Source organism: Ixodes scapularis, unplaced genomic scaffold, assembly GCF_016920785.2.
Source record: "Ixodes scapularis isolate PalLabHiFi unplaced genomic scaffold, ASM1692078v2 PGA_scaffold5__190_contigs__length_132052651, whole genome shotgun sequence".
NCBI classification, from domain to species: Eukaryota; Metazoa; Arthropoda; class Arachnida; order Ixodida; family Ixodidae; genus Ixodes; species Ixodes scapularis.
In genome coordinates, this window is record NW_024609880.1 from 124,135,052 (window position 1) to 124,161,406 (window position 26,355).

General features: G+C 46.6%; 2 protein-coding genes across 3 annotated transcripts in view; one reads left to right on the top strand and one right to left on the bottom strand.

Annotated features, from left to right (window-relative positions):
- The window catches only part of LOC8025292 (ecto-NOX disulfide-thiol exchanger 2), a 27,775-nt gene extending 13,802 nt beyond the window's left edge, over positions 1 to 13,973 (bottom strand). The window contains exons 1-8 of one of the 2 annotated variants that reach the window (XM_029981909.3): positions 13,771 to 13,973; positions 13,496 to 13,622; positions 11,446 to 11,636; positions 10,658 to 10,793; positions 8,810 to 9,016; positions 6,394 to 6,627; positions 4,562 to 4,774; positions 2,615 to 2,721 (exon numbers count right to left, since the gene is read on the bottom strand). In XM_029981909.3, coding sequence (XP_029837769.2) covers positions 2,615 to 2,721; positions 4,562 to 4,774; positions 6,394 to 6,627; positions 8,810 to 9,016; positions 10,658 to 10,793; positions 11,446 to 11,636; positions 13,496 to 13,622 — 1,215 coding nt within the window. In that variant the 5' untranslated portion in view covers positions 13,771 to 13,973. The remainder of the gene's footprint in view (positions 1 to 2,614; positions 2,722 to 4,561; positions 4,775 to 6,393; positions 6,628 to 8,809; positions 9,017 to 10,657; positions 10,794 to 11,445; positions 11,637 to 13,495; positions 13,623 to 13,770) is intronic. The other variant, XM_029981910.4, reaches the window with a different exon arrangement.
- On the top strand, positions 13,974 to 26,115 carry LOC8025291 (dnaJ homolog subfamily C member 3). The gene is made up of 9 exons (XM_029981908.3): positions 13,974 to 14,392; positions 14,797 to 14,907; positions 16,125 to 16,249; positions 16,329 to 16,403; positions 19,799 to 19,942; positions 20,640 to 20,821; positions 22,153 to 22,499; positions 24,084 to 24,359; positions 25,301 to 26,115. The coding sequence occupies exons 1-9, from the start codon at positions 14,317 to 14,319 to the stop codon at positions 25,450 to 25,452; spliced, it is 1,488 nt and encodes a 495-aa protein (XP_029837768.2). The 5' UTR covers positions 13,974 to 14,316; the 3' UTR covers positions 25,453 to 26,115.
- Positions 26,116 to 26,355: the final 240 nt, after the last annotated feature.

A 26,355-nucleotide genomic window follows, 5' to 3' on the forward strand; every position in this document is an offset into this window, starting at 1 on the left:
ACATAACCTTCAAAATTCATAATTTGGAAATTCAGTATTTGTGAAATAAAAAAACATTTCCAAATGCCGAATTCGAAGTTCCCGCGTGATCCGCGCCGGTGTGTTGACGTCAAATATTGCGGAGTCCTGAGAGTCGACTTTCTTTCATGACTCCGTGCTGTCGCCACCGCGACCCGAAGCGAGGAGGAAAGGAGCGAGAGATGAGGGCGCCGGCGGATCGAGAAAAACCGGTTTTATTCCGTGCAAGCGGTGCCGCCTGCCCAGGCGGCATGTTTTCTGAGGGAGGATACAATTCCAGAAGGCGACATTACACCGGACTCAGATTTTTGATATTTCAAAAAGAAGGGGCGTAGTGCGTCCACAATTGCATTAAAAAACATGTTTTAAGATTGCTGTTATTAAATGTTATAGAAATGTCGCCTACAAAATTTCTAAATTTCATGATTTTTGACGTCACGAATCAAAAGAAGCGAAGAGGTGAGGAGCAGGAGAGGAAAGCAACAAAAATAAAAAAGAGCGCGCACAAAAGAAATTTTTTTTTCGCGATGCGTTTTTTTGTGTGGTTATGATTACAATCTGCATCGTTTTAGAAAATAAAAAAAAATATGACCCTTGGGGTGTCGGTGCCCCTCTAAAGTCTTTGTGTCCCTGTCTGGGATGTTGTGTCTCGATGGTGATGTCATGTTGATGACATCACGGCGTTCATTGCAATTGGCATCTGGCCGTTGCACCAGAACAAAGATGAGTCCTAAGAGAAGAAACTCTGGGGTCGTCACTTTCTACGTGACAGCGTGTCGCGGAGGACCTATAAATGGTACGCCCTTAGGGTGCCTTTTGAGATGTACCAAAAAAAGGGCCGATCTTTTAAACCCCTCCTCCTCCGCCGTGCCGTTGAAATGCGAGCCCAGTCGTAATTAACACGTCTTGGTTGCCTACCCGTTAGAGAGCAGTTGCAACGCAATATGCATGTTAGAAAAATTGCATACCAGCTCTGCAGCACATTTTCAACCGAAACTAGCTGCAGAGTTCACTGCGTGCATTGCTACAATCATGAAGCCACTTCGTCCGTGACAAAGTTGTTACCGCATAGAACTAGTCTACCTACTCTTGTACCGCACCAATGCTGCCCAAGATACAGCTGCAATCTTTTCAATAATACATTACAAATGTGGATTTAAAAGTAGAAATGCAAACACAATTGTCCCCATGAGCTGATCAACAGACCTCAACTGCCCTCAGGTTCTGTCGAGAAAGCTACAATGGAAGACATCAGCCACGATGAAGAAGCAACGAAAGACTTCTAGCAGCTGCCCCTTTTCCCTCGGAGTACATAGTCACAAACCACACTGAAGCCTGCAGATTGGCCAACATAATTTGCCCGTAAACATGCCGCGGTATGGAAACAGGAACAAATCTCTCGCAGGCAGCCAAGCATGGGGCATTAGGACAAGCTTACCTGATACAAGCCCCAAACAATGATGAGGAAATGCATTCGCATGCCACACCACCTTCGAGTCGCCCGTGGTGTCGGTGCACCGACCAAAGGGACTTACCACTCTCCATTGAGGAACTCAAATGTCTTTCATAACACATGTGCCCCCAAGAAGAAGATATGTAGCTAAGGCCTCAGTTCTCAAAACGCAGGTTTGAGCATTCACCGTAAAATACCAAGAATGCACGTCTCAATAAGCACCCACCCGCCACTTTATAAAGCGTTTGAGAAAAAAAGAAAGCAAAGGACGTATCAAGTGCCCACCCCAGACTTTTGAGCCAACCTGGCTAAACTCTACTTCGGTTGCTTCTCCGAGCAGGCCGGTTGCTTCTCCGAGCAGGCCAGTGCAAAGCGGTCAAGCTTAACCAGCGAGCGCCGGCAAAAGCGGTGAAGTTAAACCAACCCACGTGCAACAGTGCAAAGCCGCGAAGCTTAACCCATGCACATCGGTACAAAGCAGTGAAGCCAACCTACTTCGCGCCCCTTCTGAACTTCTGCTCTCTGACCTAACCGACACCCATCTTCCGGAGTTTTGAGATGAACTCCAAATTTCGGGTGAACGCTTGGTCAGGACTTTACGGTATGACAACTCACCCTCACCTCATCACTCCCTACTAGATTTTCTTCCTTCATATTTTTCTTGGCCAACACAAGATTTTTATGCTGAGCACACATTGGCCGTGCTGAGTTGCGTCTGAGCCTCCAAATCCTGATTCAACCGAGTTTCTCGCCCTCAAATGAAGTACGCCGTAGAAGCAACTGAATATGCTAGCACATTAACCTTTTACCGGCACATGACAAGCAAGCAGATGTAGCTACAATGAAGTACCACTTGAACAAACTACCGTTGAACAAACTTTATGATAAATAAACTTCCGGAAAAGTCCGCAGCAAAATTTTATTGTATTCGATGCCTTCAGTTAAGCAAATTTTCTGTTATTCAATTTGTTCAAATGGTATTTCACTGTGCAGCACTAGGGCACCTGGTGTAAGCACCGTCCTTTTGGAACACTTCTGTCGGAAAACAAAATTGTCCGTGTTGGGAGGTTCATCTTTCCAAACGTCAGCTATCCAAGCGTCCCAAGCAGACCGAAAAACGGCAGAGAGCTCGGCACCACTCACCTCGGACTGCTTGCGCCAGGCGTCGATGTTTTTCCGCTGCGCCTTGGTGAAATGGTCCCAGACCTTTTGGTGGCTCGCCACCGCAAATACCTTCTCAATTTGGCCCACTTCCGGAAGGAGAGGAGATGCCACCAGGACAGAGAGCGAGGGGAGGAGAAAGGGAGAACAAGACCCAGATGGGACATGAAAGAAACAAGAGAAGAAAAAAAAAGGGCCATTGCACTTACCACCCACAAACTGCCATATGAGAGCTATATATGCGGCTTCACTTTTGTCCACCTCGAGCAACAGTGCAGGGTGCAATGAGAATGGCTGAGAGTGCAGAAGTCTTGCAGAGAAGAACAGAACAAAATCTTTTCCTTTTGTGTGTGTGCCTAAGACAGTAGCGCTCACTTTTAAACTGCATCAACTCTCAAGTATGAATTTTCATACAGGAACGTGTCAGTCTGCCTTGAAATAGCATCTTATGTCTCCAAGGTAGAGACTGGTGCAGTTTAGCTCCTAACCTTAATGTTTTTAATTAGCACGCACTACACAGTAGTGAGTGTGACACCAGTACAATGTCCATGCACCTGCTACATTGAAATCGGCAGAAGTTCAAACTGTGCTGGTCTTCTTTTAGTCTGGAGTGCAAGCTTTTCCGCCACATGTCATTGAGCAGCATACCTCTGTACTCGCTTTAGAATAACATTCACTCTCCTGCTGTATGAGATTACATATTTACATGAGGCGATGCATTCTCTACAAGATTATTTTTATTTGGTGTTAAAAGAATAGATGTATAATTATATAAATAAATTATAGTAACGTTGAAGGCATTACTCGATCCTCCACCAGCTAAGTTCTGTTACAACTTAAAAGTGGGGACACCTCGTGAATTACTCACCCTTCTAATCACGTAACCAATTACCAAACTTAAACAACAAAAGGCTGGTTCGAAAGGTTTCTTGATCTCGCAGAAAATAATAAAAGTCTGCACTTACCTCAACAGCGGCTTGAGTGGGACGGAACAACTCAAACGGCAAGCACATTCTATAGATAAGACAGCTACAATAACTCCCATACCACTTGACAACATCTCTAGCTATTATAAAGTATATGCAAAAGGATGCCACCTCTTTCTGGTACTATTAGAAATTGGGCCAAGGAAATCGACTGCCCACTGCACTTGAGATAACTGGGGATAAAGGAATTTAAGTACTCACTTGATACGAGTTGGTTGGCATTTTATTATAGGCAGCTCAAAAATGTGCACCAAGCAACCAGTTTTTGATGGTTGATATGTATATACTACATATCTATGTATAAGATTCAGACATGGTTGTAAGTCCCACCACTTGATCAGTTCCTCCCATAATCATGTAGTACCGCCTGTACAGGCCGGGTAGCGACTTCAGAGAATGTCATAATGGCCGAAGCAAAAAGGCTCCTATATCGGAACAGAGCAGGTTGATAACACCAATGGGCCATGCTAGAATTTATTATTTGCTGGCTCTCGAAGGTTTTTTCCACATACTATCTACACTGCATCTTATCTCAGAACCATCCCTTAATGTCTTCATTCGTCAACCTTGTAACCTATATAAGGTATAACTTCAATAAGAACCAATACCTGCAAGGTTGATAACACCAATTTGCCATCCTAAAATTCATTGTTTGCAGACTCTTGAATAATTCAGCACAGATCTCTGCAACATTTCACCTTACAAAACATCACCTAACGCCTTGTACCAACTACCTTGTAACCACTATAATGCATTGCTTCAGAAAGTACTACTATTAGCAGTTTCCACTATCCAAGCCATCCCCAAAGTAGCAAGCCTAAGTCCCAAACGAACCCGTCATGGCCACCAGGAATGAAACGACCATGAGACTACGCACATACTGCCCCAAACGACGCATTCCAAAGTAGAAAAAGAAGGTCGAGAAAGAGTCTGGAGTGCTCACGCTGCACGAGAATGCCCTGCAGCCTCTGGGCGAACAGCGCCCTGGCACGGTCCATCTCGGCCTGGTGGTCCTTCTTCTCCTGGAGCAGGCGGCGTATGTGGCCGTTGGCCGTCTGAAGCATCGAGTAGAAGTGGCCCGCATTGCGCTTGCTGCACTCCCCCCGGTCCAGCCACACCGTCAGCACCTGCACCGCCTTCTGGAACGACTCCTCCCCTGCGCATCGCACGAGGGGACGGTGCACCTCAGACCCGAATTGGCCGCCAGCACCTGGAATGGTTCTCCAACTGGTCTGTTCACCACGCCTTAAAAAGTGGTCCCCCGATCTCAGCCCAACGACGTCACGGAAGTGTCACGTTGTCGTCAGCAGTGACCTTGGTAGCGTCCCAGCAGCGGTGTAGCAGACGCCTGTTCTGCTACAGGTCACTGTCTAGCTTGACAGACCACAAAAGCTTCGGCCGTCAAGAGTTGGAATGCCGCGACGACGGTGATGCTCCCATTCTCTCCTGCTTTTTACGGGGGCTTCTATGCCCAACTGCCAGGATCGCGACGTCTGACAGTGTGACACTCCTGCTTTTTGTGACGTCTATTGCTGCCACTTTGGAACCAGTTTAGGTGGAATAGGCACTACCATAATACCCTGGGAGGTACTGCAACCCCAAAAGATGGCCCGCCCCCTATTTTTGGTTCGATTTCCGACATTTCTTTAAACACCGAAAGATAGCGTACCCCTAGTGATTGTAGTGTTGGGATCAATGACGGCCTCGGCATAGATACGGCTAGTTAGCTACGGCGGGATATGAGTGGACGTTGCTGACTGGGAAGTAGAGTCATCTTTGCTTCGTTGCCCCTCTCGCCGATCACAAGCTTAAAAGGGACACATGACCTAAAAATAGCATATTTTCAACTTTTCTCGATCGTACACCGAAGGTTAGCCCACTCTATTTTCACCCGATGGGCTCTTGATTTTAGGTGGGCCATCTCAGGGGATGTTATGGTAAACACATCAGTTGGAGATGCGTTCCAAACGCCGTACTGTCACCAAGTTGTGGCCATTGTGACCAAGCGCTAAATCAGAGACGGAATTCAGAGCTAGGATGCACGATATAAATATTTAAGAATTCTGGAGCAAACACAAATAGATGAGTACACCCTCTACAAACACTCATTGGGCCAAACTCGAGAACTCAATCATATCTGATAAACTCTGATATAAATGACACGCATTGTGAATGTGCTGGGCACATCATGTATAAGTGTGACATCATGAGACACCGTCACGACGCAGGCGTCTGTGACGTCACGGTGTCACATGACGTCATATGACACCATGACTTCACATAACATCAAGTCAGGTGACATCATAAGGTTATATGATTTGTGGGTCAAGTGTGTTCCTTTTCTCGTGAAACCCAGCCCTATAACACATTCTGTTAAAACGTCCTCGACAGATCCCAGATTCGAAGATCTCGTCACTCTTTCTCCTCGACCTGTTGCAAATGGATAGAGGCCACGAGAATACATACAAAGGAACAAAAGGAAAACTATTCCCCTCTGCAAGCACAACCCTAAGTCAGATGGCAAGCTCGAAGGTCTTGTCTGCTGGAGATGCTGCAAGAAGAGGCACATCTCGGCACAGTGTCATCTTTCACCTCTACAAGCAAATAGTGCATTAACCACACCTGCTGAAGGCAAGAGTGCCCCATAACCGCATCACACTTCAACAGAATGAAACTACTCGAAGGTAGATACCATGTGTTCCTTAGGGAGGCCAGCCAACCTTCCGGCGCAGTCCCAGACGGGGGACAACAGACGAGATGACCGGAGGTCCCCACCTTTGAGTCGGTCGGTGAGCTGCTGCGCCTCGTGATCCGAGTAGTGGACGACAGGAGGAGGGGACGGCGGCCTAAGCCGTTCCCGGTCCAGGCGTTCCCGGTGGCGCATCTCCCGCTGCAGGGCACGCTGGCGGCACTCCCACTCGTACTGGTCATCCCGTGCCTTGGCAAAGTCCACGTGCAGGCGCCCAGTGTTGCTGGGCTCCTCCTGGTCGCGGATCTTCATGCGGTACCCTGGGAGCAAACGGCAGGGGGGCGCGTTCCCAGACTGACCCTCGAGAGGATGTCCGCTTAGAATGATGACAAGTGTTTCACCTAGTGCCAACATCCAGAGGTGACGAATGCTAAAGTGCTCTGGATTCTACTTCATTGTTGAATGTCACATCAAGTACTCGAGAGAACTCGAGTAAGTGCCCTCATGACACGATGCAATACAGGGAAGTGATTCCTGAAGTGGCAATTTTGCGAGTGCAGTTTCTCTGCGGTGCACCGGTTCTCATAAAGAAAAATCACTTTTTCCAGGCATGGTTTGTACCATATTTTCCGGACTATAGTCTGCGCCCGGTGTATAGTCCGCAGGGGCTAATTTCAGCTGAAAAGAAAGGAGTTGTCTTAGATAGTCCGCACCCGGCGTATATACTCCAAAGGCGCCAGTTTTGGCTGACATTTTTTTTTAGGTACCCTGCTCTTGGTGTCGTACGTAAAAATACATTTGGTAAAGAACAAATCTTGAAAATATCTCAGGTATTTTATTTGCACGAAGAAAAATGCTTGCATGATACGAAATTATGACTCCTATGATCCGTCATTTACAAAGTGCCTTCCGACTTGACATTCACAAAATCCATCATAGTCGCCGCCTTCACTGTCTGACCAAAAAAGGTGAATCATTTTAGATTCAACAAAGAGTTCCTCAGTGTCCTTCTCGCAGTCACAGTCAGGCAGTTCCGGAGCAGGTTTTAGCCCATCTTTAATAAAGCCATAATGACGACACACGTGACGTCATTATGGGAGACGTCCCATTATGGCGACGCGCGGTTACGCCGACCACGCACAAGCCAGAAACGGGCGCCCCAGAGGTGCGTTCTAAAACCTTTTACTACATGTAACTGAAAAGGGAGGGGTGCCAAAAATATTGCACTTAGGCTTTTGAATTCTTTCGTGTTTTTTTTGGCTAGATTCAGTTTTTAATGCAGAATGTGTTACGGTCGAGCCAGGTTATATCACACTCGGGTATTTCGAATTATTTTTTATATCAAACAGTCCAAACATCCCCTTGAAAATCACATGTCATAGTATAGGAGCGTTGTCTTTTTATATCCAACTCCCATGGCTGGGACACTCGATATAGCAAACGAAGCCGGGCGGCCCATGGCTTTTCCCGCGAACCGATTGCGCTGGTGGCGAGCACATCGCTTGCGTTGCGTGGTTGGCAGACTGCCAAGCCAGCATACACGCAAGGAGATACGCAGCGAAAGAGCAGTTGTGGGAAAGGAGAGACAATGAACCGTAAATAAAAAAGTGGAGGATGGCAAAGGCAAGGGGAAAGGCACATGCGAATGCATAGGGAGAGCAGGGAGAGCCTGCTGTCGGAACGGTAGCCTGCGCCCCTTCCCCGAACACTGCTGGTGCTGCGCGACCTTCTAACCCCAAAATAAAACAAGCAAAAAAAGCCTCCGGCAAGTCGAGTGTGTCCACGACAACGGTTGTGCAATAGCACTTTGAACGCCTTAACTTTGTTTACCTTTTTTTCTGTGTGTATAGCTTTGCCCGTTCTTTTTTTTTGGGGGGGCCTCACATTTTTTGCTGCCTGAATTTAGTGAGTTTTCTTTTTTGTTGCTTGATTAACTTTTTTCTATGGATGAAGGCTTTTTTATGCTTCTCGCTTTTCCGTTTTCTTTCATTTTTCTTTTATTATTTTCCTCCCGGCGGAGGAAAAAATCACCTGTTCAGACGTAACGGTGCTCTTCTTCGTAAAACTAACGCGCTGCCGGCTTCCCCAGAGGAAGAGTGCGAGAGAGTGCGGCAGAAAAGAAGGGAGACGCTCACTTTGCCTCAACGGGTTGAGCAGTGTTCGGTTCTCTTCTGCTGCGAGCCGGCGCCATGGCCCTACTCGGCGCTGCCACGTTCCAATCGTTCCGTTTTCTGCCCGTTCCGCCTACTGCGTCACTTTGCACTCTAACGGGCGCTGAGGAAGTCGCACCTACACTGCGCTCACCTTGCACGACACAGGGCCGCTTCATGCCATCGCGTCTCCGCACGTGTACACGGTTTCTCCATACTAACACGCCACATTCTGCGTCACCACTGCCTGTGCCACGCCAATAAGCTGAGGGGCGCGACTTTTTTTTTTTCAAACTGCGATTGCCCGACACAAAGGGTGCTACGACCCAATGAGATTCGACAGCGCCCTCACCGGAAAAGGCGATGGCGTTGTCGACGGCTTCTTCCGTGTCGAAACGAATGTGGCAGTAGTTCTTCTTGCTCATGCGCAGGGCCGTGATGGTGCCGCAGTGCTGGAACACCTCCCGCACCAGCTCCTCCGTCGCGTTCTCGGGGAGGCCCCCCACAAACACGGTGCGGCAGCCGGGTGGACGCTCCCGGGTCGGAGGCAGGGGCATGCCTGCAACGACGGGTCGACGCCGAGCGAGTTGGGTCGCGCTCATGGACGAACCGCTTGTGGACATAGTAGAGTCTTTACTAGTATTACGTACGTTAGTCCAGCGATTGCCCATTTTTCTCAATTTCCTCGTCTTTCTCTACATATGTTTGGCCCGTTCAATCCACAAGCATGCCTGCACCGGGGCAGGAAACGATTCTCTCGATCGGTTAACCAATTATTTGGGTGCATCCACAAACAATGGAGACCTTGCGACTGCGCCCGATCGTGAGGAGTACTGTCGGACCCATCGAGGTCGGAAGAGACGAGAATCATTCGCGCGAAAGAAAGTTCTTAAGCTCTGCCTAAAGTGGCAACATCGAGGCTGGTTTACACGCTTACGGCTACTTACGTACAAGTGCCTTAGAATTTCTCGCAATATCTTAGGACAAGAGAAAACACTGGCACCACTGGTCGGGTAGCCGTGGAATGCCATAAGTTGCTTCGTGCATCATTCTTTGTCGGCTTAACTCTTTTCCGACTGTGCCCATAGGCCATCGGTCACTGGTGATTGATGGCTTCCAAGCACCATAAAGAAATTAAATTTAGTGCTGTGAATTACCTGTTCCACAATCTCCTGAATAGCCAAAGAACTGTGGTATCAGTTTCAACGTAGGCTTGAGCCTGCTCACAGGCTGGTGGCATGTCAAAAATAGCCTTGGGAACGGTGGTTGCACTCGTCTAACATGGTTGAGTGCTTACATCAATCTTCATAACAATGATGGCGTTATTTACATAATTCAACTGTATTGTAGCATAGTTTTTTTTACCTAAAGAGCCCCAGGAACACTTTAAATGATGTTATAGGCATCGCTTAACAGAAGGTTGTCGGTAAGCATCACTATAATTTGCAATGCTGTCCTGAGCTGGCGTGCACAATTAATGTTTCCAACAAGGCGGTCAAAAATGCTAAATATGAAGGAACTGCAATCAAGGCTATGATGAAACCAAGGTGGAACACAAAGAAAGCATTCTGCTGGGGATGCGAGGTGTACTACCTGTGTTCCGCCAATATAAGCTTTCCTTCGTTGAAAAGTGCACGTGTTACGGAGGCTAACTTTTCAACAAACCAAGAAAAAAGATCTTTTTTTTTTGTACACTAACTAACTTTCAGAAGTAATCACCGTGTGTGTGGGCCACATTTTGTATATTCTAAATTTTTCTTTTCTTTGTCATTTAATTTGAATAGCTGTAAAAGTGTCAGCGTTTATATGTCTTCTGCACATACATTTTATTTTCAAGAAATAAAAATATGAAATCTTTTTCACACATTATAATAACCTCAGTTTCTTTTCGAAGACAACTAATTGGCCACATTTTTATGTGTCATACTGCTCCCTATGCAAATTAGTTAGGAAACTAAAAGCGTTAGCACGGATATTTTCAATATTGCTACTTTTTCCACAGTCAGGAAAGAGTTAAAACCTTTCAACAATGTTCTAAATGACCATTTCACATAGAGAGTGTGCACATTTGGTCTTGCAAGTACCGCAAAACCTTCGGCCCAGAGAAATGCGGCTCCAGGGCCACCTCACAGAAGGCACCAAAGTGTCAGTGTGTAAACCAGCGTTCAGGCTTGTTTGGTATGTGCACGGCTGCACTCACCAGGGTTCGGAGGGCAGAGCACCGAGTTTGGGAAATGAAGCAGCTCTTTCACCGGCCCATTGGTCTGCAGGACAGACGACTGCAGTATGCCTGGTCCCAACTCCGGAGGAGGACCCAGAAACCCAAACTGGGGACACTGCGTTGGGACACCAGGCTCCGATGGAAGGAAAGCGCCAGCGTCCCCCCGTGCACACCCGCACTGGCAAGCGGTCGGGGTTAATGGTTTATACACCCCCAAATACCTCCCTACTCCTCGACTCCCCTAGGTTGAGTCTGACAACCACTTCACGTATGTCTCGAATATTGGCATTTCGAGGGAAGAAAAAAGAGAGGGATTCCTTTAGAATCGAAAAGGGTGACAGCTTGCACCACCAAGCCAGTGTTTTAATAACACGTAATGTCTACACAATGAGGTTGCCTTTGCCCATTAAACAGTGCGTCCCCCAAAAAAATGTACGCCTTTTTTTTTTTTTTTTTTTTTACACAAAAATAAACTATGTTTTGTTGAATGTTCAATTCTCCTCCCAAAGGTGGCACTAATGGGCAGGACCAGATGCTAAGGTTTCAGGGCTTGGAAATCGCTGGTAACTTTTGAATAAGGTAGAGGCAGGCTTTGAAACTTTAGCATCTGGTCTGGACAGTCAGTGGTATAATTGGGCGGAGAATAAGCGTTCGGCAATGCATGCTTTACATTTGCTGTAAAAAAAACACTATAATATTTTTTGTTTTGAGAACACGGTGATAATTAAAAAGGTCATAATTTAAATTATATTGTTGCCCAGCCCCACCTGGCTGTAACCCGAAGCGGCGGCGGCGGCCATGACACCCATGAGGGTAGGGTCGCCCGGCAAGCTGATGAAGGGGGGCACTGCCCAGGGGCCGGGGCTTGCCAGCATCCCCGTGGCCAGGGAGGGCAGGCCCGCCCCCTCGGCTCCCATGCCCGTCGGGAAGCCTCCGAAAGAACCGCCCACGCCGGGACCTGGAGGGCGCGGCACGGGCTTCGTTGAGTAACTGCGTATGCTCCACTTGCAGAGCAGTGTGTCGCGATGGTCTCAAATCTTTTACTTTAAGTATCGCGGGAAAAGCAAGTGTTGCTTTTGCAGGAGATGCGACAGGAGCGCCGGATTCACTGTGCGTGTGCCGTCGTGCATCTCTCGAATCCCTCGGAAGCATGTGCGCGACTTTGCTGTCGTGTCGTCTGCTTGCTCACGGCCGCCATGAAACTGCGCTTGCATTATAAAAATCATTCAATTACACGTACCTACCTGGCATGGCACACACAATGTCCAATAGTTTGAGAAGCTTTCTGCTCGTCATACTTCAGTGAAAGATCTACATTTCGCAAGCGCAAAGCGAAACATATGTCCCGCCCCAAACCCGGCGCTCCTGAAGGCTGTTTCCCTTCAAGCGCGAAAGTCAAATTTGCCGCACATGAGCCCTTCTCCGCAAATGAGGAGTTGGCGGCGAAAAGAAATGCAAGGCGAGACTCTGGCTCCTCCATTTAGTTACTGTAGGTTGCGTTTAACCGCTCCCCCGGCAGTTCTGTCTCCACGAGAGCTAAAAAGTCACTACAGAGAAACCGGATGTTGATGTTAGCGCTTCTTTGGGAGCCCTCTCAAACGGGGTCCCTCTGGAGCTTTCCTCCCCACGATAGTCGAGGATTTTTCTTTGAAGAATAAAAATGTACTTTAATGATGCCCGTCTCGAGTCACATATAAAATGTGAGATCAAAGTCACACTTTTTTTTCTTTACAACGAGAAAGGGAAGAGTGCGATCGAGGAGCAAAGTTGCACTCTTTTTCTTCTGCTCCTAGTTGGAGAAAAGAAATTTATTCTCTTAGGCAAATAATTTATGGATTTCTGAACTTCCTGAGGCGGGTACATCATGTTTGAGCCATATAAAAAGTTGGTCAAGGAATGCTCTGGCATACCTTTGAGTTACTGTAATAATGTGCACTGTGTGACACAGTGATAATGTTGGCGCTTTTTGCATTCTGCTCGGACAGGGTAGCAACAAGTTCCAAATGAACATTTTTTTCACCATACAGTATTCGTCACCTAACGAACAAGAAAAGTTTTGCAGAGATTCATAAAAAAGTAGTTCTCATAAGATTTGCCAGAGAAAACAAGCGTGCTTTTCTGCCTTCGAAATATGGAAAAAAATTTTTTTTAAGAAGTATATATAATAATAATTTTTATTCAGCCTAAAGGGCTGCGACACCACAGAAAGGCCATTAGCCCATACCTGAGGCCTGCAGTGCCGCATTACTACAGACAAAACAAAACAAAAGAGGATTTTCACATGAAACATACACATACACACACATGTACACTCACGAGGGAAGGGAAGAGAAAGGGAGGGATATTTATCGTTCCAAAATTGAGAAAAATGTATATCGATGCCAGTTCGATATATAGGGCTGAAACATGTCATGATAAATATACTACCTTCAGGACGAAAGTCTATGAAAAGCTGTGCTCCAAGTGTGTACTACTGTGAAATAATGGGCTTACGAGATCGCACGCACGCACGCACGCACGCACGCACGCACACGCACACGCACACGCAGACACACCTTGAGCGGCTCTGATTGCTGTCAACGGGCAACTAAACAGCAGCAACATACCGGAATAAACAAAGTTACCGAAAGAACACGCGTGTCGCTGTCAATCGTCGCGGCGACACCTCTGTCTCCATGCGACCCCTTTCAGGACGTCTTACTCTCAGACTTTTTTTTGAAGACCCTATATTTTATCGTCCTCCGTGTAAAACACAGCGGGAGGAGGATCTAAATTACATCTGTCCAAGAGCAGTTCGTTAGGGCGGTTTGATCTCACCGATTCCGTCGGAAGCGACGGCCGCTTTTAAGCGGTTCGCGAACTCCAGCGGCGCATCGTTGTTGGCCGGGTCCACCGTACTCGACGGGAGAACCGGCGATCCTCCGCACACCGCAGCCTGGATCATCTATAAACGGATTCGAGGGCGCTAAATTAAGAAGATTCCCCCCAACGCAGCAGTCGTGGTCGCGGGACATGCGAGTCGACGCTCGCTGCCAAATTGTAGGCCTACGCTCGCAGCTCGGAACCGTTAGCGCGGAAACGAACGCACTCACCTCGGGTTGTTAATGGGGCGCAGCTGTCGGCCGCTGTGAGGTGTCCGCATTCATCTGGTTAGCTAAATTTACGACACAACACGCAAGGAAAGCAACAGCAAACAACCAAATCGATAGCTTTGCCAGCAGACGATGCTGTAGCAGAAAAGAAACATTTGATACCGTGGTGCGATTTATAGCCGTTAGGGCAGCCACACGTTTCTGTTTTTATGCTAATTTTAGCGCTCCGGTAGCTTACAAAAAAATTAAGAGAAAAGAAACCTACTTTAGTCAAGTTTTAAAACAAATTCTTCGAAAAATTAGCGACACTAACATTCAAAAAGGTGTGAATTTATTTTTAAAGTTCGAAGATCGAAAGTTTGGATGAGAGGTTGAGAGATGTCAAACGGTAAACGACCAATCAGCTAAGCCCACGATATTTTTGCGTGAGAGCAGTCGACATCGACTTTAGGATGAGCTGTACTTGCGAGCTCAGACAGCTGAGTGAGAATCATGCGCTAGTATTTATTTTAAATCTCTCTTCCTCCGTGTAACTTAATCGCCAAGATGACTGGCTCTCCTTCGGTGTACCAGCTAATTTCATCCCTGTATATTCTCATCTGCGCTACGAGAAAGTTGATCGGTGAGTTTTCGATACACGCTATATTCATCGCATATCGTCTCTGTCTCTGCCGACATTCTTATCGCCGCATTTTCTTAGACTCCCGAAAGAAATTTCTCGCCGTGCTTCAACAACCTCAGATTCTTGACATCTCGTGGGTCATACCTTAACTGAATAACAATACAAACGCAGCATGCATTGCAACGCGCGATCGGAAAAGGCTGCACAATGCACGACGTGGGCCGAGGCACTTGGACGATTGCATCACACTTTGCGAGCGATCTCAATGAAAAGTAGGACGTTGTTACTTAATGCTAATGTATTCTTGTGTTTGGGCTACCGTGAAGCGACGTAGGATTGCGGTAGCAGTTAATTTGGTTCCGGGCGTAGAGTTTTGACGGGTCGGAACTTTTGTTTCTCTGCAGGAGTGGCCGGCGTCAACCAAGCCGAGGTCGAGGGGCACCTAGAATTGGGACGGCAGTTGCTGTCCAAAGGACAGTATGCGGATGCGCTTTCGCATTACCATGCAGCTGTTGGTGAGTGGATCTCTTCTCGTCCGTTTCATCTTCTTTATCTTTCTTATAGCGCCGAGGAGAGGTCTTCGTCGCAACTGATAAGGGGCGCCCGCCGGAGAAGCGGTTCCAAAATCGCGGCACTTGTCTCCGGAGCAGTGATTGCCTGGAATGTGGATCCTGTTCATCCCTGAACCTAATTAGCCTCTAAAAACTGATAAAAATATTACCATATGGCAATCAAAACTTAATCAGGAAGCGTGGCAACGTCTACGTGCCGAGTCAAGTGAAATTAAACGCATGTATGGATTGCATCAGATTCATTTTGATGTAACGGAATGAATGAAATAACACAAGTATGAAATGAAACATTTATTTGTTAATCATAGAATCAATTGATATAAAACATATTTAAACATTAGGTAAACTTATACTACTGAACGAAACAAATCTCAAGGTACAACACAATAAGCGTCTTCAATTGGAAGTCACACAGGCAATCGAAACAAGTGGAGATCGAAACGCTAGTTGCATTTGATATCGGAGTCTAAACTCATCGATGGTCACACAGAGTTGATTATAAAACGACGGTAGGGAAAATACAAAATGTATCGTAGCGTATCAGTGGTGATGTGATCTCGCGCCAGCGCGAGCGGTTACACAGTTCAAGACGGTTCACAATTGGGACAGAAGACGACGGAAGAAAAAGGACTGAAAATTATATTATCTTGGAGATTGTTGCAGATAGACGTTTGAGTGGTCGATTGAGTGCACATAGCTAAACATGCTTACATTAACAAGAAACACAGTCAGTGCAATGGCACATCACCGCAATTTATGGGTGAGTCGTTCAGAAGGGGTTCGAAATTCCGAGCCGGAGGTGTGTCGCATGGAACCAACCTATTGTGGGGTCTCTTTCCGTTGCGCAAGTTTTTGTATGTGCACGCCTTTGGGAGAGACATTGTCACGTCAAAAATATATAAAAATATATGTGTGCCATGAGCATTTATTTTTTTCTTCCTCTACAGCTTTGTCTGTTGAGCAGAGCGAAGTTGAGTAGGTCACAGGTCGCAGCACTCGAGTCTATTGTAATTTTGTTGTACTAACTATCTTTAAAATTATGCATATGCTTGCATCTTATAACCATGCTGTTCAGCTTGCTAAATGTTGTCTTTCAAATGCACAGTCTGGTAGACTGTCCAAATGCTAAACTCTTGATCCTGTTTTCTTCGCCATCACAGAGGGGGACCCAGAGAACTACCTAAATTATTACAAGCGTGCCACAGTGTTCCTGGCGCTGGGCAAGTCCAAGCCTGCACTGGAAGACCTTCATGAGGTCATAGCCCTCAAGCCAGACTTCTTGGCCGTAAGTGCAGCTCATGCTCCCTTTTCTGCCTTTAGATGAATCATTCAATGCGACTGATTTGTGTTTCGCAACGTTTCAGGCAAGGCATCAACGAGGCACAGTGCTGCTTAAGCAGGGGAACCTCGACGAAGCTCACATAGACTTTGAATGGGTGGTAAGTAATGCCCTCTATTGGTTCTTTAATATTGAGCGCCACCACAGCGGGGAGGGCTGTTCACTGGCTGCCGTTACTAGAACCCTCAGTTGGGAAACTCACCGTTGAAACCTGGGCCGCTGGCGTCCACCGAGACCGAGCTAAATACGACAACAGCACCACTTTTCATCATTTGTCTTTACTGTGGTCACCTCGAGCTTTTAGAAAACATGTTTTTCCGTAAAAACCAATGGAAAAAAACTCTTTTTGTTGTAACTTCTATTGGAGTTTAGTACAAAATGAAGAGCGCGTGATGTTTTCTATAATCTTTAGTTTGCAAGGTTTTTGTGGCACAATTAATATTGTTTTTATACAACCATGCCTCAGCGGTGATTTCAGGTAGCGCGTCCCAACCTAGGCACATCCTAACTTCGGTAGTAGACCGCGGCGCTCCCGCTTGGGCGACGGGGGTGGCACCCCTGAAACCCTTCCCTCCGTATCTGTTTCGGCGTCAAAATGGCCGATTAAAGCCAAAATAGAAGTCACGTGCAGTTCCCCGAGTGGCCTCTGCGGGAGAAATGGCGGCGTTGTAATCGCCATTTGCTCGGTTCTCGAGTATGGATCAGTCTCTATGGCAGTCCCAACTGAGTGGTTCTAGTAACGTTGCTGGCTGCCATCGTTACGGCCATTGCTGTCAGACGCATATTGCCAGCAAGCTCCCTTTGCATTGTTGTTTCGCACCATCGAAATTGTTAGTTGTGGGTGACAACGCATCTTGATTTGAAACGGATGATTGTACAACATGTTGGGCCTAATCAGCATCGTGCATGAATTCATTACTTCAGCTTTTAACAGCTAACGGGAAGGAATGCATTGCTCTTTGTGTTATCCTTTTTGCCTAGCTGTAGCGGGTCATTTTATAAATGACGGAAAAACTGGCCCAGTTAGCATGTAGAAGCTTAGTGCAGAAGTACTTGTATGTGAAGGCACAGAAGAGGAAAGGTTAATAGAAAAGCAGTTGGGGAGATTCGGCGATGGACAAAATAGATACTTTGTGTCGATAATAAGGCATGGAGAAACCCTTAAAGGGGTACTCCGCAGGTTTTTTCATTGTCTCCGATTTGCTTGAAATTTCGCTAAACTCGCCAAAAAACATAGCTAAAATAGAATTCCAAATATTAGGTCAAAAGATTTTTTTTTTTGCAAAGTTATTGAATTTACAGTTTTGGTCCTCACCGTGTTTTCAAAACTGAAAGTCTCTACTGGCATCAATGAAAAAGTGACGTCAGTGGAAGGCAGGGGTTTACTCTTTGGATTATAGAATTTGTTCCCAACTGATTTGAAGCAGTTTCATGGTGTCAAATGAATGTTCTGGAAGCTCGCTCCAGTACCCGCGCTCCAGCATGGCACAAATGATTGGCATATTCTATTTTTTGACTGCTTGCTCGACTGGCAAGCCTGCCTGCCACTGACATCAAGGCACTGAAAAGTGTGGGTATATTGAAATGTTGGTTTTTGCATCATTTTCATTTGCCAATTTCACAATAACTATTATGAATTTCGTGATACTAAAAAGCATACCAGAAAGGGTAAAGGCAGGGGAGTCAGCAAATGTAGTTAGTTGTGGTAGCTCAAAAAACCTGTGGAGTACCCCTTTAAGCAACGTCAGCATTATGATGGCAATTGTTCCTTCATTCCAACGGGTGCGGCCGTTTGTGTAAGCTACCTCAAGCTGATGTGTGGGTACTGCGTACAAATATCAATGCATAATGGCAACTGCAATAATGTAATAGACTACAATGCAATGAACCCATGAGAATAGTAAGGTTTCAGCACACTCAATGGCAGGAAGCTAATTCAGGATTTTTCAAGCGAGTTTGATTCACGTATCTTGTAGCAACATTCATATCAATGCTTAATTAGCTTAAAAATAAAAGTGATGTATTTGGCTAGTTGATGGCTATTGATAAATATATCTGAATATGTGTTTTTGTTGGTTAGGCAACTTTTATGTGTGTGCACAAAATCCATATATTGTATTGGAAGTAGGTATAATAGCATATCTCAAAGTCAAGTCGTCAGGTCCATACAGACTAGTCTCAGCGACAGCATCTCTAAAGTGATGTCACCAAAATTGGTGATGTTCGAAGAGTGAATTTTGAGTTTGTAGTGATTTCAAAGTGAATAGTGGTTTTGGCCTAATATTTTCAAATTGAATATCCGATTGTTTTTCTAAGTCTTTGACTACTGTTGCACCCCGCTTAAACGAAAACCCAGCTAAACTCGTGAACGTCGTTCATAAGCTTCCACTTGTCCATTTATAAGCTAATCTTAACCTAACTATATTTATGAATTATTAGCTTAGGAAGTCTGACGTCTTGGGATGGCAAGTAAACGAAGGATTTGACATAAAATTAATCCTATAGGGATACCCAGCTATACAAAATCTAGCGAACTTGCAAGTCTTGCTATATGCACCTATTCTTTCTTCAATATCAAATTCAAAAAAAGAAAAGATATATATATATATATATATATATATATATATATATATATATATATATATATATATATATATATATATATATATATATATATATATATATATATATATATATATATATATATATATCACAAATGATGAACCAGGTTTTTAGGACATCTCTGCCTAACATAAACCGCCACAGTTCAATTTTGAAAATTTTACAGCAACGAAAATATCAACATTCACAAACGTTCCGTTTTTTTCCAAATATACCGGGGGCACACATGCCATCCTATTTTGAAAGTGTGCTTTACACCCAAGCACGCCATTGAGGTATTCATAGTAGTTTTTTTCAAAGCTTTGATGGCGACGGGTTACCCCGTTGAGTGCGCTTCATACCGAGCCCCGGTGCACTGCAGAGAAGCAACACGAAGCATGCTTCCGCGGGTGTTGCTTCTCCCCAGTGCACCTGTGCTCGGTAAGAATGAGCACTCAACGGGGCTAGCCCTCCGCGATCGACGCTTCGAAAAATTAGAATATTGCAGTTTTTTAAAGCGAATATTGAATGCATTACTCAAAACTACTATTCTAAATTTCGAATATTCGCTCAGCACTCAATCATGTGTATCATCGACAACTCTATTAATGCCTATTGAATAGTTTTTCACTTTGATGGTAAGATCTAGTTGGGCATTCAGCAAATGTATTTTCTGACACTATTAACATAGTGGTTAGTGCTGAAACACTTTTACTGTCAACACAATATCCAAGATATATGGGGTGTTGATGCTCACAAGACGAGGGGCAGGAACTAGGGTTCTCAACTTTAAGCTGCTTGGTTGGAAAATTTTGCCCGAGAAGTATTTCGGTCGTGCGTTGGGCCGCCGTCGTAGCAGCACCAAAGGACAATGGCTCGCATTTTGCCTTACAGTTGCGGCTGGACCCCAACAACCCCGACGCGCACCGCGCCTACACGTCCATCGAGCCCCTGAAGCGGGACATTCAGATGGCTCAGGACATGATCGCCGACCGCAACTACGTCGGTGCCATCGAAGTGCTCACCAGAGTCATTACGGTATGTGTTGCTCCCTCACACCTGCGTTATTGTTTCTAGCTTTTCCAGAGAACAATGTGTTCACATGCAGATGTTTTTCACCGAGGAAGTCGGAAACAGAAAAATGAGCAGCAGGAGAAGCTTTATTTCACCGACGTTTTGGGACGATTCTTTGTTTCTTCGGACATCGTCTTTCCAAAGCATCCGTGGATCGGAGCACCCGCTGCTCTCCTTACTTTTCAATCTGGGGTGCACACACGGCTTCTGAAGGCTACAGTTGCTGGCTGGTTAAGAACGACGTCTCTTTCGAATGCCCGGCCTCCGGAACGCACTCATTGCCTTTTGCCGTGCTTTGGCTATGCACGCACGCACGCCCGAGGCTCGGGAGACGTTTAAGCGTTATTGAAGATAGAAAGCTTGCGATGGAGGCGGGACAACTAAAACTCCTCCCTACCCTTCTCGTCCTGCCGGTGACCGTAGCAAACGCAAGCCTTGCAAATGCGGCCAAACTAAAGAAATTTTATGGGAAGTAAAGAGCGTCAAACCGAATTACGTGCCGACATTACGCAAAACAGCCACCTGGATAGTTTTCGCGACGGCAACGGAGAAACCAACTTTCACTACGGTTCACATAGTCGAAAGCCCTGCCATTTTGGGCAAGAGCGTCACATTTTTTGCGTCCTGACATGCCGAAAACCGAAGGTGGGTCGTTGTGCAGGAGTGTCCCTGGGACGTGACTCTGCGGGAGATGCGTGCCTCGTGTTACGAGAACCTCGGGGACGTGATGAACGCCATCATGGATCTCCGGCCCACCACCAAGATGGTGCCGGACAACACGGTGGGCTACCTCAAGCTCAGCAAGCTCTACTACAAGCTTGCAGAGGCCGAGGAGTCCCTCAAGTGAGTACGGGCTTCGTGCCTTGCCGGCCTTCCCACACGTCGGAGAAGCGGGCTTGGGTCTCTGGATCGACTTACTTCATGCTGACCTCTTTAACAATACGTTCTGAAAAGAAAGGGTTTCGAAAACAACTTGCTCTTTGCACTTCTGACACCATGTATCAGGAACGTCACATTGCAGTTATTGTAAGCGGTGTCCGCAATGCTTCATCTTCTTCCGATAGTCTCGCACTACCGTAACCCAATACAATGTTGACATCAGTTTTTTGTTTTGAGCTTCTAATTTGGAAAGAATGATGTAGTGCACACTCAGCTCTGTCCTAGGGTCCTCCTTTGTGCTTGAATAATGCTGAAAGCGGTCTACTCGGAATTTCTGCTTGAAGACCGTGTGCGCATTGCAGGCAGTTATACAATCCACTTATAACGATGCAATATATAATAGTGTCCTACCTATAACAATCAGTTTCTAAAAATTTAGACTAGAAGCGCTCAGTTTCTAGTCCAGATACAACGGTACTCGGTTATAACGATTGAATTTTCGAATTATTGTTATAAGTGGATTGCACTGTATTACTGAATTGTGGCCTCTGTGATTTGAGGAACTCGAAAGTGCCCAGTGTGGACAACTGTGGACTGGAAGTGAATAAGATAATGCGGCAAAAATTGGTCAGTTTTGCTTTCAAGCCAGCCTGCTGCAATATTACGGACTGTCTGAATGGCTCTTGCGAATTTAAATAGTGACCTGCGCTTTGCAAATAGGCTAGCCTCAACCGCTACGCAACATGAGCTTGGCACCTGAGCAGTAAATGTGCGAGCTTGTGATACTGGTACTTGAGTGCTGATATGGTCAATATGTAGATGCAAAGATTAAAAAATATATTTCAGAAATGAGGGCCCACAGACCTGTTTCGTTTTGCCAGAGGACGCAAGTGCGTCCGTAAGAGATGACCATGTAATGCTTGCATAAAGCAACACTGCAGCACTCGATCGTACACAAGCCAGGGTCGTTTACAAGCATGTTAGCATCTACGCATGGCAACAGTGTGTCTGAAAGATTTTAATAAAAATTAAAAAAGGAAATATGCAGCTTGTGCTTTCAGTGGCCTACCTAAATGATAAGAATGAGTTTTCTCTCTTCTCTCGGTGTCAACTTTTGTATTTCCTCAGTCTTGGAAAGAGCTCCAGGCCTATTGTCCCGATAGAAAAGGGGAGAAGGTGTAGATACACTAAAACTCTTTCTCTGATTCGCTTCATCATAGAGAGGCATCACCGCATCTGTAAAGGCCGTTTGTAGAACACCTCCTGAACATAGCGCCCCTCTTTCCACAATGCAGCGTGATCCGCGAGTGCCTGAAGCTGGACCCTGACCACAAGGACTGCTTCAGCCACTACAAAAAGGTCAAGAAGCTGGCAGGGCAGCTGCGTAGCATCCAGGACCTGATCGGCCAGTCGCAGTACGCCGAGTGCGTAGACAAGTGCCGGGCGGCCCTGCGTACGGAACCAGACGTGCCCCAGCTGGTGCAGCACGTGCGGGGCCGCATGTGCCACTGTCACAGCAAGGCCGGGGACGTCCGGGAGGCCCTGGAGACGTGCAGCGAGGCCCTCAAGCTGGACCCCAACGACCTGAGGGCCCTGTGCGACCGGGCAGAGGCGTACCTCAACGACGGGCAGTACGACAACGGTACGGGCACCCCCTTTATGCGGCGCTCTGCCGTGATCCGTGGGGTTTGCACCGTGCTCTTGCGGTGCAGTAACATGGTTAGCAGAAGAGAAAAGACTTTCTGCTCCGTGGATGACCGGGTAGGGGTGTGCCTTCACAACGGCAGTACCGGTGCCCCCCTTTATGGAACCCTTTGCCGCAATCTGCACGACGGGTTTTGTTCACGCAGCTGGAGCCCTATGCCATAATCCGTGCAATGGGTTTTGTACAGTGTTTATGCAGTACAGTAATGAATGTGATTAGCAGAATGAATGTGACTTTCACCTTTGAAGGTAACTGTGCAGGGGCATATCTCAATGACGGGCAGAATGGCAACGGTACAGGAGCCCTCTGCCACAACCCGTACGACAGGTTTTGTACCGCGATTACACGACGCAATAATGTGAACGGGCAGAAAAAGACCATTGAAGGTAGTCGAGCAGGGGCCTGCCTCATTGACTTGTAGTATAATAGTGCAGGCGCCCTTTTCGAAATCCTCTGCCATAATCTGTGTAACAGGTTTGTACAGTGTTTGCTCGGCACTACAATGCAATTGGCAAAATAGATCAGTCTTTCTCGACTCGCAGCAATAGTGGGGGTGCCATTTAGCGAGTTATACGACTAGGATTTCATACTGTACTTACTTGGCGTAAGAAACAAAATAGACCAGACTTTTGTCTTTCAAAGGTTTTCTCCCACTGAAGTGCAAAAAAACTAAAGATTCAATGTTAAGTGGAACAAGCGAAGCAGAGTTACGCTCGTGGGGCATTTTGTGTCGCCTTGTGGTCGAGCATTCCAAGATACAATCTCCCCTCTGCTGACCCAGAATTCTGAGTGGCACAGTGGAAAGGAAACGTCCAGGAGAGGGGGAAAAGGAAGGAGTTTGAATTGGAAGTCAGGTGGCCTGCCGCCCTCATTGCCACGCCCCGACATAAGCAGTGCTGGTGGAATGCACTTTTTAGTGCTTAGCAGTGAAGACACAGTTGGAGGGTGTGTGTGCCAAACTATGACTGGCCTGCTTTATATAATTTAAGCAATGTCTATGGGAAATGACCGTGTCGTTCAAGTCATAGTTTTGTCGAGCCGAGTACCGCATTATATTTTTGATGGGAGAACTCTGGCACCAAGGGTGCAAGACGTACGTCGGAAAGAGTGCAGGTTTTAGACTTGACAAAGCGTATAATTTTGACACTGTGAATTTGTCTTCTTTGAATGAGACCCTGGGGTCCAAGGACGAATTGGCCGGCGCTGAAAAGTTTGAGTGACCCTGCTCTGCGGGAAATTAGAACACGCGATGCCCACTTTCCCCGATTCTGACGAACGACACTCGAGTAGGGGGCAATCGTCAAAACCTAGCAAATGTGTGGTCTGGCTGTGGGAGCATCCAACCAACGTCGATTCTTACCCGCCGCGGCAGATTGCTGAATCTGATCTTGATTACATTAAAAAATGCTAGCAAGTGGCAGCAACTTCTGCTAGACAGAAATGGAAGCCAGTAGTAGTAGAAATTGACACGGTTTCTACGCTTGTAGAAGTAAATAGGATGACCCCTTTGCTTCCCCGCAGCCATGCACGACTTCCAGCAGGCCGCCAACGCTGACGAGCACTCGTGTGGGCCCGAGGGCCTGAAGCGTGCCCAGCGCTTAGAGCGGCAGAGCAAGAAGCGTGACTACTACAAGATCCTTGGGGTGAAGCGCACGGCGGCCAAGCGGGAGATCCTGAAGGCGTACCGCAAGCTGGCCCAGAAGTGGCACCCGGACAACTACCAGGGAGACTCCAAGAAGGACGCCGAGAAGAAGTTTATTGACATCGCCGCCGCCAAGGAGGTGCTCACAGACCCCGGTGGGTGCACCAACATGGCCGGGCACCAAATGCCGATTCTTTTGGGTGTCCTCTGGGGGCGGAATGGTTGCCGTTGTTGTTTCGAGGCTGTGCGGTTTGGCACACTCGGAACCTCGCTTAATTGTCTGCCCTCTTGAGCCTAGAAGGCGAGGTCAGTGTCAACATCTTGAAAACCTAAAACTTGAGGATTTAAAAAGTGAATGACGTGACACTTTGTTGTTCCCAAGTCGCGGGTTTTTATTATGTTGAAAGTTCACCAGCTCGCCTGCACATTTTGTTATTTCTATCGAGGCTAGTTTGTTGCTTTTGATTTTTGCAAATCGCTGGGGTAAATATAATGTGTGTAAAATGAGCAACATAATTCGTTACAATCTTTAGGTATGCAGTGTGATGCAATAATTCCACTACTATATTGAAGTGAGGCCTCCCGCCAAAACTAGTTCAGAAATAACACAACAGTGAAGCAACTTTGGTCTTGAGGTAGCCCAACTCACGGAGCACTCATGTAGCCTATGTTCGTCACTCGCACCACACAAGGTAATTTGCAAATGTCGGAGGTCATAATAATTGCTCATGTTGTTTGTTTTGCAACCTACTTTTAGTTTTCATTGTGCTTGGTCTTTTATGTCCTGGCCTTCATTCTTCTTCAAATAAAATCATCGGCCATCCACACCTTCTCTGACCATAAAAATTTGGCCATAACTTTATCGTGCCCAACCTCGACTTTTTCAGTCTCTTATTGTAGATTGCCATGTGGTGGCAGTTGCCACGTTAAATTTCACCATACTGGATTATGGCAGAATACCAAATTGCTTCATTTGTAAATTAGGAAGCGCTAGAACTTACAAAAGGTTGCCCAGTAGCGCCGTGAAAGCTCGCTTCATTTTTGTTACCCGAACAATTATACACCGCTAATCCACAACCCGTTTCTTTTCTCGCAGAAAAACGCAAGCGCTTCGACAGCGGCGAGGACCCCTTGGACCCTGAATCTCAGCAGGGCCAGGGCTTCCACCCGTTCCACCCGTTCCAGGGTTCCCACCCCTTCGGCAGCGGGTCTGGAGGCGGCTTCACCTACAAGTTCGTCTTCAACTGATCTCCGCCTTGCAACACCCTCCCCGCAAGGACAAACTGCCATACCAAAACGGCACGGCACGCACAGTCCCTTCGACGAGCCTCCCCCCCCGACCTCGCCACATAAAAAGACGGCTCCAACGAGGAAAAGGAAAGCGTGTGGTGTCGTCCACGCAGGTGGTGCCAGGGACGCTCAGCGCCATGGTGCCCCTTTTTTTCGACAAACGCTCGACTCTCGTCTTTCTCTTGTACAAAGCTTTTCCGACATTCTTTTTTTTTTTTTTCCCGAATGGTTGGTTGCACGGCAATGAGGCCGCGTGACTTGTACATAAAACGTTTGTTAGCTTTGCTTTATAATAAAGCAAATTTACGCATTTTTGGACGCATTCGTCTTCGCTGCCGGTGCAAAATGGCGCAGGACGCGTCTCCGGCTTGGAGAAAAAGGGGAGGGTAGTGTTTCTATTATTTTTTTTTAAAGAGAGTTTGGTGCCCTTTTTGCGCAAAGTAAGAACGACGGGTTGTTCCAGCGACTCTTTTGGGTCTAGTCCGTCATCTGCCATGCGAAAACGATTTTAAGAATGTATAAACAAACCTAGCTGTGGTGCAGTTACGCGCCGTTTTTTCGACAAAAACTGTTTTTTTTTCGTTGCCATACTAGGAAATAAACATTGTTTCCTTGTCTTAAGGTGCTCGACTCGTTTTCTTTCTGGGTGACTCCTCCGATCAATTGTCTGCCATCCACCAGGAGCTCAATCCATAACACGTGTCATAACCCCGTCAGAGGGCAAATTTAGTGTTTCTTTCAGTCACTAGGTTAGCTCGTCAAATCTTTCAGGCAATGGAAGTTCGGACCTTTCAGAGAAAATCCCAAGTAAAGTCGAAAGTAGAGGTTGCAGTTGGTGCGAAGGTACCCAAGCATGACCAA

Excerpts from the sequence above, each read along its gene's own strand:
- LOC8025291 (XM_029981908.3), top strand. The coding sequence starts at position 14,317 with ATGACTGGCTCTCCTTCGGTGTACCAGCTAATTTCATCCCTGTATATT. Across the intron at positions 14,908-16,124 it reads GCATTACCATGCAGCTGTTG|AGGGGGACCCAGAGAACTAC; the intron begins GTGAGTGGATCT and ends TCGCCATCACAG. Across the intron at positions 16,404-19,798 it reads ACATAGACTTTGAATGGGTG|TTGCGGCTGGACCCCAACAA; the intron begins GTAAGTAATGCC and ends TTTGCCTTACAG.